This window comes from Hyla sarda, chromosome 3 (assembly GCF_029499605.1).
Source record: "Hyla sarda isolate aHylSar1 chromosome 3, aHylSar1.hap1, whole genome shotgun sequence".
NCBI classification, from domain to species: Eukaryota; Metazoa; Chordata; class Amphibia; order Anura; family Hylidae; genus Hyla; species Hyla sarda.
This window is the reverse complement of record NC_079191.1, coordinates 260701057-260721014: the sequence shown is the minus strand read 5'-3', so window position 1 is coordinate 260721014 and position 19958 is coordinate 260701057. Positions and strand designations below refer to the sequence as shown.

General features: G+C 40.9%; 1 protein-coding gene across 1 annotated transcript in view; it reads right to left on the bottom strand.

The window, feature by feature from the left end:
* LAMA2 (laminin subunit alpha 2) overlaps positions 1-19958 on the bottom strand; it is a 943701-nt gene that overhangs the window by 717108 nt on the left and 206635 nt on the right. Inside the window, exon 3 of the mRNA XM_056566521.1 lies at positions 13251-13363. Within this exon, the coding sequence (XP_056422496.1) occupies positions 13251-13363 (113 nt within the window). The remainder of the gene's footprint in view (positions 1-13250; positions 13364-19958) is intronic.

Genomic DNA, 19958 nt, shown 5'->3' with positions numbered 1-19958 from the left:
GACTATATTCGCTAAATATTCGATATTACGAATATTCCCTTTTTTCAGCATATGAGCATATGTGAATATTTGCATATTCCTTCTTTTCACTTGTGGGCCAATTAGAATGATGCAAATACACTTGTCAGAGGTTATCAACAACATCCCTAGCAACCAATAGTAAAGTTGCCCACCCCCCACAGTTTTCTTCCTCGAATATGCGAATATTCGCATATGCGAATATGGAAATATTCGCATATGCAAATATACCAAATATGCAAAATTCGCGAATATAGGATGAATATTCATCTATATATTCACGAAATATCGCAAATTCGAATATGGGCAATGCCGCTCATCACTAGTCTAGATCTAAAAAGGCTCAGACAGCACTACCTGGGGGAGCTTTTTACAGGGCTTAGCCACTCTGGTGATGGCTTCCAGTCTGGAGAAATTACAGGCATGCTTAAGAGGGTACTCCAATGGAAAATGTTTTAGTTTTTTTTTTTTTTTTAAATCAACTGGGGCCAGAAAGTTAAACAGATTTTTAAATTACTTCTATTAAAAAAATCTTAACCCTTATAGTACTTATCAGCTGCTGTTATGATCCATAGAAAGTTCTTTTCTTTTTGAATTTCCTTACTGCCTGACCACAGTGCTCCCTGCTGACACCTCTGTTCATTTTAGGAACTGTCCAGAGCAGGATATGTTTTCTATGGAGATTTGCTACTACTAGGTGTCAGCAGAGAGCACTGTGGTCAGGCAGAAAGGAAATTCAAAAAGAAAAGAACTTGTGGATGATACAGCAGGTGAAAAGTGCTGTAAGGATTAAGATTTTTTTTATAGAAGTAATTTAGAAATCTGTTTAACTTTCTGGCACCAGATAATTTTAAAAAAAAAATTTCAGTGGAGTACCCCTTTAAGCCTGTGTGTGGGGGGGGGGGGGGGGCAAATATGTGTGATGTAAAATATGTGAGGTTGGTGTTATACTAAGTGATTTGTCAAGTGCCCCTTATAAATTAGGTAAGCTATATGTCAAGCTATATGTCAGTTGAGTAGGATGTGAAAGAAAGGCTACAACATTTACGGCTAAGCAGCATTAGGGATTTCTGGATGGAATAAAACCTCCATGCTGCACTGATCCCTTAAAAAATGGATATTGCTTGGTTTACATTTATTTTTAACATGAGGTCCCATGTTTGACGGATAAATCCGTCATAGCGATATGTCTGACTTGTATGTTAGGGACTCCCCCTGGCGTATACATCAGATGCATCGTAGGAAACCAACAAAAAAATGTGTTTGCATATGTCAGAACACTTGTTAAAGTAGTATTAATTGAAGCATGTATAGCATACTGCTCACAACATATAGTATCTTGTAGAGGCCCTAATGTCTTTTTTTATTTCAGAGTTGTATATCCAGAAAGTTCAGTATTGAAGTAAAATGTTAAGCGCATGGCCCCTCAAAACGTTGAATGTTTAGTCGTGCTGTAATGGAGACCTGTCTGCACATTGTGGATATATAACTTTGGCATTGTAAAGCAGCTCCTGCCCAGAAAATGACCCCTGCAGCTGTCCGTTGTCTTATGCACAGCAATCCTTGAATATATGTTTCATTGAAAAAATAAATAAACATGCACTGAAGTCAATCATCGGTTAGTGCTCCTTTTTTATTTTTTCTTGTGTGGAGAATAGAGTTATGTACCAAACCAGCAGAGTACTCAGCATTGCCCAGTCTTCCTACCCTAGGGGGTCTTAAACTGTGGCCCTCCATACATTGCAAAACTTCAACTCCCAGCACGCCCGGACAGCCGTTGGCTGCAGCCAATGGCTGTCCGGGCAACATTTGAAGTCCACTGTCCTACCTAACTCCTGTGGAAGAGGAACAATGCTAACAAATAAAAAAGAAAATCTCTTAATGGCAATGATAAACTGATAAAATAACTGCCTACAGTTTTCTATGTGGGTTTATTCAGATTTTTTTGAAGCATTTGCCTTTATGCATAGAATTCCACTGCTAAAACTATCTTGATGGTTGTTTAACCACTTGCTGGGTTATCCAGGAATAGAAAAGCAGAGTAAACTCCTTTCAAAAATCGCTCCCTTTTTGTCTCCAGGTTGTGTGTGGTTCTGCAGCTCAGTTTCATTGAAAAGAATGGAGCCAAGTTGTAATACCACACACAACCTGGGGACAGACGTGGAGCTTTTTTTGAATGAAATTAGCTGTTTTTCTATTCTTTGATAACCCTTTAAACTATTACCCATCTTCACCACAGGGGAATATCACTGGGTACTGTAGAGCATCATCCTCTCTTCAATCCTGCAGTGAGATGCAGGATACCTCACAGACTTTGTTGGGACTTGTAGTATTGAGATTTATGCAGGTCACTGTGCTATTAATTATAGGCTATAAGTTGAACAGTAGTCACTAGGAATTTGTATATAGAGCTTGATAACTCACGTTTTTAAGTTGCTGCAGGTTCCTTAGGCTTTGGCCTAGTTGCAATTGTGCTTGAATTGGTTTTGCTGTAGTGTACAAGAGGATGAGCAGGAACCAAGAGAGAAGAGATTTTAGAGATTACAACCCCTTATATACTAAGGAGGCTGGACTAAAGCCTGTTGGTTGAAAAGCCTGTAGGTCCTGAACCCAGGGAACTCTGGGTACATCATATGACAATATCACATGACCTAGGAAGGTCCTAAACATTTATACCATCTCTATATGCATACTGAACCATAGGTATATTACATTTATAATCCATTATAGGAGGGAGTAATTGATAAGCAAGGGGAGGAACAGCCCTGCAGGAGAGCCTTGGGAATGGAGGGACTCTAACCTGGACCGGGACACCACAGTTACAAGGGTCAAGATTGTGAACTTTGTAAATAGTGTAACTGCCAAACCTTTTGCCTCATTAACATTAAAGGGGCAGAGTGGGGCACTATGTGATTCTTGAAATCTGCTTAAATAAAAATATATGGAGGATATTTTCTAACTTTGTATATTAGGCTGCGACCTTGATATTTCAGATTTGTTTTTGTGATATTTAGTCATAAAGTTGTGTGTTCAGCAAGCAGTCATTCTGAGTCATTTTGTTAGTTTCCTCCTACACAGCAGGCCTTCTCTGTGCAGACTTTGAGTGCTTGAAAAACAAAAAGTATAATTTACCTAACCTTTTTTTGAAAATATCCATCATTAAAAATGTTTATTTAAAACACAAACTTTGATGTAGTTTAGAAGAAGAAAAAAATAAAAACACTGTTCCATAGGAAAGACTGCCAAACTGTACTGTTTCATAAAGGACAGAAATTACAGTACTTTACTGTACTTAGAAAGCTAGCAGAGATCATAGTTTGCATAATAACAAATGTAAAGCTGTAATTATGTGACCAATTAAGGAAATGTACTATTGTCACTTGTTAATTTAGAAAGGCTTGAACTATTCTCCAGTATAAACATAAGATTCGATGCAGCTGCAACATAATAACACTACAATTCTCTGACACATAGACACAAATGTTAGTTCCTGAACTGAAAAGTCGAAAGCACTCTAAAATCTGGTCTTATATGCTGTGAAAAAAAATGTTTTTATTTGTATTTTCTTTAAGAGCGCTCTCCGTCCTTTTTTGCTCGCAAAGTGCTACACCTTTTATGATCCTTTCTCCTCTACATGTCCTTACTAGACCATAGATTTATTTTCCTGAAATCTTGCTGTAATTTCCTTCTGACCTTTGTTGCTTTTTGATGATAGCAATTTCTCTAAAAGCTGTTCATACACAATTGGGTACTATGGACAATGCCCCGGTGGACATGTTTGGCAAGCTTTGAGCTGTCATAATATTAAGCTATTTTCCTAATGCACACCCCAGGTTACTTTCTTGTCCGTGTTGGCTAGACAGACTTTCTCAAGTAAGGTTCACAATTATGTCCTTTTTTTTTTTATATACTTTTTGCACATGCATCTCAATTTCTTCTTTCACTAGCTTCAATATTCCTTGTAAAATGAGGTCTGCTGCACATCTTCTTCCCCTGACAGTCATCTAGTTTAGTTCTGCAGCTTGAGTCTCAAGAAGAATGTTTGGTCAAATCAATATGAACACTTTCATTTCCATGCTCTAGTAATAGCAAATAACTAGATAAACACGCAGCAGACCACAGTTATAAAAGTAGGTTTAGCAATATAACTACTAAGGGACAGATTCAACAGCGGTGAAAACTGGGGAGGTTCAATGAGTAGAATTGAACAGTTCCTAAGCAAAGTAATGGGCAATGCATCAATATTTGCTCATCCGGCAACACTCATTGCAAAAATCAATGGAGTACATCCATGACCTGCTCTTTACTCAAGTACACAGAAATCATGAAAACACACTACAAGAAAGCTGTAATGGGGACAATCACTTTTTTACTTTTTTTTTTTTTTTTAAGATTTATAGTACTTGTAGCAGTCATTGCCCACATTAGCCATAATAATAAAGAATTGTTCCAAATGAGGGAATGATATAATAGATCATATTTGGTATTGTATTTTTAACTGATATAAATTAAGTTTTATATCTGTTTATACCTAGTTTTGCATTATAAACATAAATGTGTGCAATCTTATTCTATATTAAGGGTACATTCACATGCTGCTAGTTATGCTACCCTTCACTTGTATGGGCCTGCGGACAGTCCGCAATAGTGTGAGATTTTCAGACTGCCAGCGGACCTGTTTAAATAACTGGCAGCATAACTTGCATTAGGAAACTCGTTGCTAGTTATCAGCTTGTGAACGTACCCAAAAGGAGGGGTCACGCATTTTTGATGCTGCAAGAAACTTGTGGGGGAGTGGGAAATACACTGCATATGAGCAGACACACAGGGCTTTCCCCGCCACATCCCTGTGTGTGCAATAAGGTTGGGAGGCATGCAGCGCCACAGTTCGGTGTGCTTGGTCCGCCTCCAAAACTTCGGCGGAGAAAGACCTGTGTGTCTGGTCGTAGCACATATGCAGTGTATTTCCCACCATCAGGGAGATTTATTGCAGCATCAAACATGCTGTGTATGCGTTTTGTGTGACCCTTCACTTAAAGAGTATTTTAGTTTGCACCTGTCTGTATTAAGAGATTGACACCTCCTTTAAATAGGATCTCCAAGATTAGAAAGAATTGCTTGGTTTTTTTTCTTTTCTTTTTTTTTTTTTTTTGTGACAATAGTGGCACTTTTGTCCAAAGGTGGTGTATGGTATTACATCTTAAAGGGGTCTGTCCCCAGGTTGTATGTGGTATTACAACTTGGCTCCATTCACTTTAATGGAACTGAACTGCAGAACCACGCCCAACCTGGGGACAAACGGAGAGCGATTTTTGAAAGAAATTAACTCAGTTTTTCTATTCCTGGATAACCCCTTTTAATCCAACTCTGATGAATGGGGTTAAGCTGCAAATCCAGATGCACAACATTAGCAAAAGTTATGTTGTTTCTAGAAGAAAAAAAGCTCCTTTATTCTCATCTCAGGAATCCTCTTTTATATGAATGATTAGCTCTTTGAGGAGCATGCAGTACTTCTCCTCTTAGGCTATGTTCACATACAGGTTTTTTTAAGCTCATTTTCAGCCGGAAAAAAACGGGAAAAAAAAGGACCAAAAGCATACAATGGCTGAAAATAGGGTTGAAGATAAGTCTTAAAAAACTGTGTGTGAACATAACCTTAAGCATGTTTCATCCAGCAGTATTTGGTTTATTATTAGGTTCTACTTCTAATTTTTATCTCACAAATACTGATTATAACAAATTGTGCTCCCACAGATATACAGAATAGAATTACAGAATAGATCTTTCTGAAATATATACAACACTATAAAATAAAATGCACAACACTAAGATGTATGGGGTATTCTTATAGTAAAGTGCTAAAAGATCACATTACAAAGCATGAAAAATGTCACTAGTTTCTTTACTACGGCACTGACTACAAAGGATAAGGGGAAACAAAGGAAAATATTGTTTGCTACATTCTTGAAACTCTTCACATTCTGAAGTCTGATGCCAAGATTTTACATTAATAGCCAGTTGAATATTCTAAAGAATGTCCTAGATTTGCCAAATGTTCTGCAAATTCACTTGCAAAGTGATCCTTTATGTCCCTTCTCTGCAGTGCTAAGACATTAGGCCTCGAGTGTCTAAGTGACTTTGATAGATGAACAAGAAATTAAGTTGCACTGAAATCTCTACTTTTCTAAACACATTAGTGCTTTACAAAATAGTAAGGTCACTGCTATCATTACAAAAAAGAAAAATAACCAAAAATTAGTCTGACATGTGAGGTTTAGTTTTAAGGAACCAAAGCTATGGAACAAGAATTGCTTTACAATTCCAACCGCATTTTAGTACTACATGTTTGCTTTATGGTAGAACTTGGTGCATAAAATTTTTTTACTTTATTGTACCTTGTGCACAACACTGCCTGATAGATTGTCTAATAATTCCTATTATTACATTGTAGGATCAAACTAGTCCCCTAGAAATACCCCAAATAAGGTATAAAAAAGTTGTTTAATTTAAAAGCAAAGAAGCAGAAGACTGCTGTTTAACACCTTAAAGGAGATGTCCGGTGCTCACTTTTCTTATTGTATCCATTCCGGGCTGCACAGGCATTTGGTCCCCGGGCTGTATTTGTTACGCCGAGGGCTCCGGGTTCCTGCTCCTCCCCGGAGCGCTCGTGGCGTTCCCCTCTCTGCAGCGCTCCGGTCAGACCCGCTGACCGGGAGCGCTGCACTGACACTGCTGGCGGGGATGCGATTCGCGTAGCGGGACGCGCCCGCTCGCGAATCGCATCCCAAGATACTCACCTGTCCTGATCTCCGGCTGTCACGTCCTGGCGCGCGCGGCTCCGCTCCTTAGGGCGCGCGCACGCCAGCTCTCTAAGATTTAAAGGGCCAGTGCACCAATGATTGGTGCCTGGCCCAATCAGTCTAATTAGCTTCCACCTGCTCCACGTCCATATAACCTCACTTCCCCTTCCCTGCTTTGCCGGATCTTGTTGCCCTTGTGCCTAGAGAAAGCGTTTACTGTGTTTGCCATACCAGTGTTCCAGACCTCTTGCTATCACCATTGACTACGAACCTTGCCGCCTGCCCTGACCCTCTGCTACGTCTGACCTTGCCTCTGTCTAGTCCTTCTGTCCTACGCCTTCTCAGCAGTCAGCGAGGTTGAGCCGTTGCCGGTGGATACGACCTGGTTGCTACCGCCGCAGCAAGTCCATCCCGCTTTGCAGCGGGCTCTGGTGAATATCCATAGCAACCTAGAACCGGTCCACCGGTACGGTCCACGCCAATCCCTCGCTGACACAGAGGATCCACATCCAGCCTGCCGAATCCTAACAGTATTCTTCTTACTTCCTGTTAGCCCGGCACGTCACACCGAGCTTCAGCCTATCACTGGCCGAGGCGGGACATCACTGCGGCCGGTGATAGGTTGAAGCTCCGTGTGACGTTCCGGGCTAACAGGAAGTAAGAAGAATACAGCCCGGGGACCGAACACCTGTACTGAAGCACCGGGGAGCCTAGGCAGGTAAGAGAAAATTAGTTTTCTTTTATTTTTCAGCCCGGAATGGATAAAATAAGAAAAGTGAGTACCGGAAATCTCCTTTAACGATGCAGGACGTAAATATATGTCCTGCACCGACTCCTGAAATGTGAAAGGCACTCAGAGGCTGAGCGCGCTTCATACCCGGCAGGTCCCGGTTGCTATCAGCAACCAGGACCCGCAGGTAATACCAGACATTGCCAATCGGGCTGATGTCTGGTATTAACCCTTTAGACGCCACAATAAAAATTGATTGCGGTGTCTAAAACGGAAGAAAACTGTTGCCGTTAGCTCATGTTGAAATCGCGGCATCCCGAACAGCTGAGAGGATAGCGGGAGGCTTCTTACCTTGCTTCCCACAGTCTAGTCGTTGCTCTGCTGCTCCATGCCTGAGATCCAGGCTGGAGAAACAGAGCACCGATAACACTGATAAATGCTATGCTAAGGCATAGCAATGACCAGTGTCTGCAATCAAGGTATTGCATGTTATAGTCCCCTATGTATTGCATGTTATAGTCCCCTATGGGGGTTATAAAATTGCAAATAAAAAGGTGTAAAAAAATAGTAAATAAATGTGATTTAATCCCTTCCCTAATAAAAGTTTGAATCACCCCCCTTTTCCCATTTAAAAATATGTAAATAAATTTAAAAATAAACATACGTGGTATCGCCGGGTGTGTAAATGTCCGAACTATAAAAAATATAATATTAATTAAGCCGCATGGTCAATGGCGTACGTGTAAAAAAAATCCAAAAATCCAAAACTGCATATACCCTTTATAAATTTATAAAAAGCGATCAAAAAGTCAATTTTACACATACAAATTTTTGCACATGTAGTTATCATTTTTTTAAAGTAGTATAATAAAATAAAACCTATATGAATTAGGTATTCTTGTCACCATATGGACCTACAGAATAAATATATGGTAGAATCGGAAGCCCCCAAAAGTAACAAAATTGCGGGTTTTTTTCCAATGTTGCCCCACAAATATATTTTTTTCTGCTTTCGCTGTAAATTTTGTGGTGAAATGATTGGTGTCATTTTAAAGTAAAATTGGTGGCACAAAAAATAAGCCTTCCTATGGGTCTGTAGGTGCAAAATTGAAAGCGTTATGATTTTTAGAAGGTGATGAGGAAAAAACAAAAATGCAAAAACCGAAAAAGGGGTTAAATAACGGTCTCCTGTTTCTGTACATTCACCAGCCACATCATTCACCCCCGCAGATCTCCCCATGCCACTTAATTTCCCCGGTGCCAAATCACCCCCTTTATTACCCCTTGTGCCACATAATTTCCCCTTGATCCCCCCCGTGCCATTTAATTCCACCTTTATTAACCTTTGTGCAAATTCCTCACCCCATCTTTACCCCCCACCTGTGGCACATAATTCCCCCCTGTGGCATTCCCCCCTTTATCCCCCTGTGCTATTTCCCTCCCCCACCCTGTGCCATTTCATTCCCCCTTTATTTCCCTGTGCCACATCATCCCACCCCTTTATTACCCCCTCAGCCATGTCATTTCCCCCTTCCCTACTTTCTCTGATCTCCTGTTGTTACAATATTACAGTATGATAACTGGGTTTGTTTTTAAATACTGTACTCTCTCTGGAGTGTGTACAGTACAGAATTTAGTAATTTAGAACGATTTTTGAGCTTTTTTTCCCAATAGAGAACATCTCCCAATAGCAGACTCTTTTTATTCACCCATAAGAGTCAGCTATTCAGAGATTCTACTGTATAGGTGTATATAACCAAAATATTATTTCACAAGTAGAAACAAAAAGTAACACGTTATTTAAATTGCATCACATATGGACTTACTGTTCTGCCCATCTGCATATATATATATATATATATATATATATATATATATATATAAACATTATTTATGTAGTTTTTGCTTTGATTTTCTACCTAAAATAAAAACCTTTTGCACTGTACTTCTATAAAATGAGAGGTAGAGCACACAATATGGGTTAAAGTGAAGTTTCAGGAAAAATAGGCTGTTCTTATAGATAGGAGTAGAATTTTAGACAACATCATCTTCCATTAGTCAGTGTAGCTAAGCTGCAGTCATGGTTCATAGATTGCTCATTTACTTACCATTCCGCACTTTACCAGAACGGATCTTTGTTAACAGAAATGAACACAACAAGTGAAGTGACATGAAAAATAACTTGGTGACTACTCTAATATCACCTCCCTACAGAACTGGAATAAAGTAGTGGGGGGGCTATGCTATGTTTAGGGGCACTCTGGGACCTAACTAATTATGGTGGCACTTTGGGTGGTACACTGTATCAGTCTTAACAGAGACATTTTTGGTCACTGGTTGCTGTGACAGTCTTTTCTAATACAAAGATTTTTATTGTGTGGTGCAACTACTTTCCAAGGAAGAAGTAGTACTCCCAAAATCTGAAAATAGACTTGATTTCTGTATTCACCCACTGACATTAGGAGCATAAAGAAACAAAGTCTTTTTTAACATGTTCAGGGTGCTGCTTACTCCTTTGGATAAGGGAAGTTGTCTACAGAGGTATTGGTTAAGCCACGTTGGAGCTTTGCTACCAATGAATACATTCGCTTTATCTGTCAGCTCTAGATCATGCTCGGATCTCATGCATGACTCTACCTTCCCCCAAACCTTTCTGTATTTATTGATTGATGTACAGAGCTTGTCTTGTAGCACTGAGACATGCTATTTAATAAGTCAAGGCATTGAGGAGTGGGGGAGGGAGGAGGCATGCCTGCTGCTGCTCAGTGCTCTTGAGCTCTAAGGATGATTTAGAGCTGACAGATTCCCTTTAATCTTGCTTTTCCAACTACAATCATAAAATTTTTACTGTGTGGTGCAGATGATAGTTGCAGTATCCTCTATGCTAAATATAGTTCAGTATGGCACCTCTACATTGTTAAGCTGCCATACACATACTGGTCATCTGAAATGGCAGATTTTGGCAGCAATATTGGCAGACTTATCCGTAAATTATATGTAAACAAAGTTTGCATGGCTTATGGCAGACTTATGTCTGCTGAAAAAGTTATAGCTAAACTTATAGAATAAGTTAAGCTACAAAAACAACAATGTTTGGAATGAGCACTAGATTGAGCAGCAAATCAATTGTCACTTTGAGAAAGCTCGCTGTGATATTTTAGTCTGGCATGTTGCTGGCACAACTGTTCATAGAAATGATCCCAAAGGACTTTGATTGGCCAAATGTGACTGATCAAAGTCCTATGTGTATGGCCAGCTTTACAGCCAGCACAGGTCCCAAAATGGTAAGGGATCTCCAGAGCCTATAGATAAGGCCAAAAACTGAATTATTTTTAATAGTGTACAGCTAAGCCTTCACACCAGGCAAGTCCCCAGACATCAATTTCCCTGTAGTATGAATAAGGAAATATTTGCTTTACTCTTCAACTTTCTCCCTATGCAGATTTCATTAGGGATTTAAATGAAATTGTACTGACCATCACCGACATCACACACAACTCCAAAATAATGTCTAGTTGACACTTAAAACAACAAATACCGTTCCAGGGATCAAAAATAGTCTTATTATTACCCCACCCTTATTAGGCTACTTTCACACTGCCATTATGACACGGTAGTGTGACAGTCGTCAGGGAACCCGAGGAGAATAATGGGATAAAAAATACTGCAAACACCGTCTTTTTCTCCCGCTACTCCTGCTAAAAATGGCCACCCGATGGACTCCATTTACTATAATGGGATCCATCGGTACCCGTTGTTGCCCATTGTGCCCTGTCCAGATAACGGCCGTTAAATGGGAAAAAATGAAAAATAAAAAAAAGAGCTTAACGGCCGTTCTGGACAGAGTGCAACAGCAATGTGAAAGTAGCCTTAGCGTGTTTATTAACAGGCATAACCAAAAAGAGATGTTTAAAAACACCAGTGTCAACAGTCCAACTGTTATAGGTATACGTCACTGTGACATGAGGGCATGCACCTAAAAACGTATAACACTGGGATTATCACATCATATATATGGTAAAAATAAGTAAAAAGTAAAAATATGACTGGTGACACAGGCTTATTAAAAACTCAGACAAATAGTCTCCCTGATATGTTTTGCTCCTCAGAGCTTCATCAGAGGTCTGGACTAATGGCATTCAAAATGGAGACTGTTTGGCCTTATATATCCTTTGTCGATGAAATCACAGATTAAGGGAAGGAACAATCATATCCAATGGTTACCGATATACTAGATGTGTTGCCAGACCCGGCCAATTACCTTATAGGTAACTAAGCATGACATCACACACATTATCCAATAACATTCCGTACTTATGATGGACAGCAATTCTCTCCAATTCCCAAAGATGATTAAAGAGATTGATGGATAGTTATTCTGACCAATCATTGACGTTCCTTGCCGCTCAGAGTTACTCCTATAGCTGGATCTCCTGCCTATCTTAATCCTTATTACTCACAATTCTACCTGTTAAATGCTGGAAAGCATGGTAGCTCAATGGTTACCATGGCTGCTTTTACAGCGCTGGGGTGTCGGGATTGAATCCCACCAAGGAAAACATGTTCACACTACTCAATCAAACTCTCTACAATAGCTCAATTGAATATTTACTTTCCCAAATGTCCCTATCACAATATAAGTCTCCATAGCATAGTCATACCTCACCATTAACCTAGTAAATTATTATCAAATAATCAGTATTACAATCAGAGAGAGTCCTATCATTTTTAACCTACAAATAGGCTGAGAATAAAAATCCTTCATTTAAGCCTACTCAGACTTTTGAGTCTGTAGATCCACTTGGCTTCCTCTTATAGTAGTAGTCTATTCAGGTTCCCTTTTTGTCGGCCAAGTTTAAGTTGGGAGAAACCTCATAGACTCTAGGTCTCCACTATGAAAAAAAATTAACATGATGGGCCAGGGGTGTTTCTCCTATTCTCCTAACAGTGCCCAGATGTTGGAATATCCCAACATCTGGGCACCTGGGCTTTGGCTCAAAATCTGCAGTGGCAGTTTTCCCAAAAAAAGTCAGAAAATAACCTGTGTGAAAACCTAGCCTAAGGCCTCCTCCATTATGTGAACGAACACCACAATATACACCAGACAACTACAACACACATTTAGGAATGTTTGTAAACAAGGAGAAAACTATGCAGAAACTGGGTGAAAAAACACTACATATAAAGGTATGCTGTGTGTCTGAAAAATCACCACTGACTTCAAAAAACATACCCAAGTGAGAAACTATTTCACTAAAATGTATTTAAGGAGGAGCATTCACCAAAAAATGCAGGCATGAGAAAAATTACACACAAAAAACGCACAGAATTTTTAAGAGAAGCAAAATGTGTTGTTCTGTTTTTAGTGGTGTCTTTTCTAAATACTTCAAATGAGTGTTGAGTTGCCATATCAAAGAATCATGACTTGTAATGAGAAAAGTTCCAGAGAAAAAAATCCAACCAAAAGAGATATACACATACATCAGAACACACTATTTTAGAAGAAATGTACAAAAACGACAAAAGAGACAAAGAGACAATGTACAAAAGAGAAAATGCATGAACATAAAATAACATGACATTTAAACTCTTGTCATTGCCTTTATAAAATGGCTGCAGCAAAACCGGCATCAAAATGGCAGATGAGAAATTACCCTGAGGAAAGATAGGAAGTAGACAAGAAGATAAGGAAGATGAGTTACCTGTTGAAGATCTAGTGTAATTGTCACATAGTGGTACTCCTTCCCATTTTTAATGCTTGGGCTTTGCCACCAGGACCTTTTGCCATTGATAGCATGAGTGATCGGATAGCGCACTGCAGAAAAAGAAAAGTATTCATAAATAATAATGCTAATAAATCAATTGTTTTGCAGAAAAACAGTGTTAAGTCTATTTCTTTGATTACCGTATATACTCGAGTATAAGCCGACCCGAGTATAAGCCGAGACCCCTAATTTCAACCCAAAATCCCAGGAAAAGTTATTGACTCGAGTATAAGCCTAGGGTGGGAAATACATCATCACCGCCTGTCATCATCCAGACCCTCATCATCATCACCTGTCATCATCCCCTTGTCATCATCCCACACATCCCCCCTTCATCATCCCCTTGTCATCATCTCCACCTCCCTTCATCCTCCCATTGTAATCATCCCACACACCCCCCTTCATCATCCCCTTGTCATCATCCCCACCCCCCTTCATCATCCCACACCCCCCCTTCATCATCCTCTTGTCATCATCCCACACCCCCCCTTCATCATCCTCTTGTCATCATCCGCCCTCGGTGGTCTTCAGCCTGTGGACCTCCAGAGGTTTCAAAAATACAACTCCCAGCAAGCCCGGGCAGCCATCGGCTGTCCGGGCTTGCTGGGAGTTGTAGTTTTGAAACCTCCGGAGGTCCGCAGGTTGAAGACCACTGCGGCCTTCGACATCATCCAGCCCCCTCTCACCCCCCTTTAGTTCTGTACAGTACTCGCCTCCGCTCGGCGCTGGTCTGGTGCTGCAGGGCTGTCTGGTGAGTAGGTCGTCCGGTAGGATAGTGGTTCCAGGCTGCTATCTTCACCGGGGGCGCCTCTTCTCCGCGCTTCGGGCTCAGAATAGAGGCGTTGCCTTGACAATGACGCAGAAGTATGTTGGCAATGAACGTACCTCTGCGTCATTGTCAAGGCAACGTGACCATTCTGGGGCCGGGCCCGAAGCGCTTAGAAGAGGCCTCCCCGGTGAAGATAGCAGCCCGGAACCACTATCCCACCGGACCACCTCCTCTCCGGACTGTCCTGCAGCACCGGACCAGCGCCGAGCGGAGGTGAGTACTGTACAGAACTAAAGGGGGTGAGAGGGGGCTGGATGATGTCGAAGATCACAGTGGTCTTCAACCTGCGGACCTCCGGAGGTTTCAAAACTACAACTCCCAGCAAGCCTTGCTGGGAGTTGTAGTTTTGAAACCTCCGGAGGTCCGCAGGTTGAAGACCACTGCGGCCTTCGACATCATCCAGCCCCCTCTCACCCCCCTTTAGTTCTGTACAGTACTCGCCTCCGCTCGGCGCTGGTCCGGTGCTGCAGGGCTGTCCGGTGAGTAGGTCGTCCGGTAGGAGAGTGGTTCCAGGCTGCTATCTTCACCGGGGGCGCCTCTTCTCCGCGCTTCGGGCCCAGAATAGAGGCGTTGCCTTGACAATGACGCAGAAGTACGTTGGCAATGAACGTACCTCTGCGTCATTGTCAAGGCAACGTGACCATTCTGGGGCCGGGCCCGAAGCGCTTGGAAGAGGCCTCCCCGGTGAAGATAGCAGCCCGGAACCACTATCCCACCGGACCACCTCCTCTCCGGACTGTCCTGCAGCACCGGACCAGCGCCGAGCGGAGGTGAGTACTGTACAGAACTAAAGGGGGTGAGAGGGGGCTGGATGATGTCGAAGATCACAGTGGTCTTCAACCTGCGGACCTCCGGAGGTTTCAAAACTACAACTCCCAGCAAGCCCGGACAGCCGATGGCTGCCCGGGCTTGCTGGGAGTTGTAGTTTTGAAACCTCTGGAGGTCTGCAGGTTGAAGACCACTGTGCACAGCGTGTGGAACCCGCATCACTGAACTGACAGTTTAAATGAAGAAGGTATTCAAGGCTTCATCTTAAAACAGACATTCATTATAAATAGCTGGTGCCACCATTATCAAAATTTTAAATAAGTATACCACACCCTTTAAAAGAGTTACCCATGGGCCATGCCAAAGGTTGGGTACATAAAGCAAAATAATAGCAATATATTCTATTTTCAGTGCAGATTTTCATCCAAAACTATAGAAAAACATTTATGCTATTTTTCGGCAGATGTTAGTTTTTTTGTCAATTAGAAACGAATATCCATGCTGGCATCACTGTATGAACCAGACCTTATCTAATTTTTTTCTGTTTACGCAGTTATTTTAATTTTATTTTGCTTTTGGACCCTTTTCTTAGCTGTTTACGGCTCAAGAAGTGGCTCAAAAAATGATGTGTCAACATAGCTTGAGGCCTTATCCCAGAAAACACACCTATATGACTTCAGGGCCTAAAGTATTTCATTCAGTGTGACTTGGCGCTCCATGAGGTGAAGTTTGCAATGAGTACTACTCTACCATTGTAGGGCAGAAACTTTTTTACGTGGGAAATTTGGCACAAATATATTTTGATATGCCTTTGAGTAAAATCGGAGGCATTGTGAATTACAGTAGATTACATATTACAGTACATTTACTTTAACATAAAATCTTTTCTCTACACCATGCTTTCATGTTCATAAATAAATAAAATAGCTATGAGCATGAGGCTCACATTTTGTGTATTGAAAATCATACAAGCATCTACAAATAACTTTATCAATAAAAAGTCTAAATGAAAGCATGCAAAATACAATCTCATTGTAATTTTCAGTCCAACCTTCTGGGGTCAAATGGATGGTGTCTTTAGAAATGAAAAATGGAAGATGATTCAACAATTAAGTGTAATTCCCATTATGAACACTTAATCCTAATTAATTGGAGGCACTGATAAATTGATGGCTTTAGAAATGAAGTAGAAATTATATCTTCCATAAGGACAATGCTGAGAAGTTAATGTGGTTAATGTGGTTTGAAACACATCCTTCATTAACTCTTGGCATGGGCTTGCATTCATTCTACACAACAGCTTCATATATTAGATTTGTTTATGAAATGCTACAATAACCTTTCTGGGTTTAACAACTGAAACAAACAAATAAGGATAAAAATGAAAGTTTTACTTAAATTTGGGAGCCTTGTGGGCTACTACATTTTTTTGTTAACCATTATTTATATGGAACTGACTGTCTGAATTCTTTTAGGGTAGTTTTTGTAAATTTCACAAAACACATGTAAAATGAAATTCTAATTGATCGGAAAATGACACTTTGGTTTGAGTTAAAGCCAATGGTGTTGCTCTTTAACACCTTAAAGACCCAGATAATTTTCACTGTAGGACCCGACCACTGTCACTTTAAGCATTAATAACTCTGGGATGCTTTTACTTTTCATTCTGATTTTGAGATTGTTTTTTTCGTGACATATTCTACTTTATGTTAGTGGTACAATTTTGTCGATAATTTCTTGGTGAAAAATTCCATAATTTGATGAAAAAATTGAAAATGTTGCTTTTTTTTTTTTTACTTTGAAGCTCTCTGCTTGTAAGGAAAATGGGTATTCCAAATAAATTATACATTGATTCACATGTAAAATATGTCTACTTTATGTTGGGATCATAAAGTTGACATATTTTTACTTTTGGAAGACATCAGAGGGCTTCAAAGTATAGCATAAATTTTCAAATTTTTCACAAAATTTTCTAAATCTAAATTTTTCAGGGACCAGTTCAGTTTTGAAGTGGATTTGAAGGGCCTTCTTATTAGAAATACCCCACAAATGACCCCATTATAAAAACTGCACCCCTCAAAGTATTCAAAATGACATTCAAAAGGTTTGTTAACCCTTTAGGTGTTTCACAGGAATAGCAGCAAATTGAAGGAGTAAATTCAAAATCTAAATTTTTTACACTTGCATGTTCTTGTAGACAAAGTTTTTGAATTTTTACAAGTGGTAAAAGGAGAAAAATCTTCCTAAAATGTGTAACCCAATTTCTCTCAAGTAAGGAAATACATCATATTTGTATGTTAAGTGCTCTGTGGGTGTACTAGAGGGCTCAGAAGGGACGGAGTGAAAATGGGATTTTGGAGAGTAAGTTTTTCTGAAATGGTTTTTGTGGGGCATGTCACATTGAAGAAGCCCCTATGGTGCCAGAACAGCAAAAAAAAAAAAAAAAACACAAGACATGCTATTTTGGAAACTGCACCCCTCAAGGAACGTAACAAGGGGTACTGTGAGCCTTAACACCTCACAGGTGTTTGCCGACTTTTCATTAAAGTTGGATGTGTAAATGGGGAAAAAAAATCACTAAAATGCTGATTTTTCCCCAAATTTTACATTTTTACAAGGGGTAATAGGAGAAAATGACCCCCAAAATTTGTAACCTCATCTCTTCTGAGTATGGAAATATCCCATGCGTGGACGTCAAGTGCTCTGCTGGCGCACTACAATGCTCAGAAGAGGAGGAGCGCCATTGAGCTTTTGAAAGAGAATTTGTTCGGAATGGAAGTCAGGGGCCATGTGCGTTTACAAGGCCCCCCCCCCCCCCGTGGTGCCAGAACAGTGGACCCCCCACATGTCACCCCATTTTGGAAACTACACCCTCACAGATTTTAATAAGGGGTGCAGTGAGTATTTACACCCCACTGGCATTTGACCAGTGGGCTGTGCAAATGGAAAATCCCATTTTTCATTTTCACGGACCACTGTTCCAAAAATCTGTCAGACACCTGTGGAGCGTAAATGCTCACTGTACCCCTTATTACATTACCTGAGGGGTGTAGTTTCCAAAATGGGGTCACATGTCCATTGTTCTGGCACTATGGGGGCTTTGTAAACACACGTGGCCTTCAATTCAGGACAAATTTTCTCTTCAAAATCCCAATGGCACTCCTCTTCTGAGCATTGTAGTGCGCCAGGAGAGCACTTTACATCCTCATATGTTCTTACTCAAAAGAAATGGGGTAACAAATTTTGGGGGTCTTTTTTTTCCTATTTTCCCTTGTGAAAATATATACTGTATATACAGCTATCTATAGATGGTGTATGCCAAAGTCGAGGTCCACTTACCTCTGCCGCTTCTGTCCCGGTCAGGTCCATGTAGCCCGCCCCCTAGTGAGGACAGCATTAGGGGCGGAGCAACAGACAGGAGCCAGGGTGGTAAGTCTGAGGCTCTGTTCATATTGTATATTTTGTATAATGTGAACAGACCCTTCTGGCAGTGTCTTCTCAGGCAGGGAGACTCTAGCTGTTGCTAAACTACAACTCCCAACATGCCCAGACAGTTTGGGAAGTATGGGATCTCTCCCCAGCAGAGATCGCCAAAAATGTAATAACCTATTTTTTGTGGTTTTTCCTTCTTATTTCAGATCTGTGTATGCAGAGGATTATGGCAGATTTGTTGGACTATGACGATAAACTGGATTTCTTTTCTTTTAATAAAATTGCTAACAACGGCTGTGGGGGAGTGTTTTTTACAATGTATCATGTTTTTTACATTTTTTTATTTAATTTTCAGGCTTAGTAATAGAAGCTGTCTTATAGACGGAATCCATCATAAGCCGGGGCTTAGCGTTAGCCCAAAAACCGCTACCGCTAAACTCCAAATATTACCCCGGTACCCACAGCCACAGGGGTACCAAAAAGAGCCTGTACTAACGGACCCAAAGCATCAAAAATGACACTCCTGTGTTTAGGAGATGAGGGGAGGGAAAAAGGTGCAGGGGGTGGTCCCTGAGAAAGTGTATTCACTGATGTGCACCCACCACCACACCAACAGTGATATACCGACCTTGGAAGAGCCGCACTGGGACCTGTGCAGCCCTAATGTTAGGTGAGCTGCAGCTCTTCCCACCGGCATCGGACTCCTAAGTAAGAAGCCGATATGCAATGTGGGGAGAAATTGTAGAAAAAAGCCAGTACAGTGGAGGCGCTGCTCAAGTGGTGAAATTACAGGAAAACTCAGGCGGTGCAGGATAACGATTTTTATTGAAAGTATTGGGACAACGCATTTCGGCATCTCCTGATGCCTTCCTCAGGTCCACTTAACAATTCTAGAACAGTAAAAGAAGATTTATCTGTATATCTAAACCTAATTGTATACATATATCTAGATTAAATCTAGATATATGTATACAATTAGGTTTAGATATACAGATATATCTTCTTTTACTGTTCTAGAATTGTTAAGTGGACCACAGGAAGGCATCAGCAGATGCTGAAACGCGTTGTCCCAATACTTTCAATAAAAATCGTTATCCTGCACCGCCTGAGTTTTCCTGTAATTTCACCACTTGAGCAGCGCCTCCACTGTACCGGCTTTTTTCTACAATGTCTCCCCACTCCTGTGGTTAGGCGATAACAGGCTGGCATTGCTTAGGCTGGGGAGAGTCAATAACCTTGGTCCTCGCCCACTCTGGTAACATCAGGCTGTTGCTGTTTAGTTGGTATCTGGCTGAGCATGAAATATGGGGAACTCTATGCTTTTTTTGTCATAAATAAAGAAATACACATAGGGTTCCCCGTTTTTTTAATTCTTAGCCAAATACCAACCGAGCAGCAACAGCCTGACTTTACCACGGTGGGCGAGGACCATTGCTACTGGCCCTGCCCCATGCCTAAATAACGTCAGCCTGTTACCGCCTAGGCCAAGAGCACCATTTTTGACACTCCGAGCCTGTCGGTACCGTCTCTACCCGGTACTCCTGTGGCGGTGGGTAATGTGGCAAAATACAATTCCCAGCATGCCCAGGCAGCCTTTGGCTGTTTGGGCATGCTGG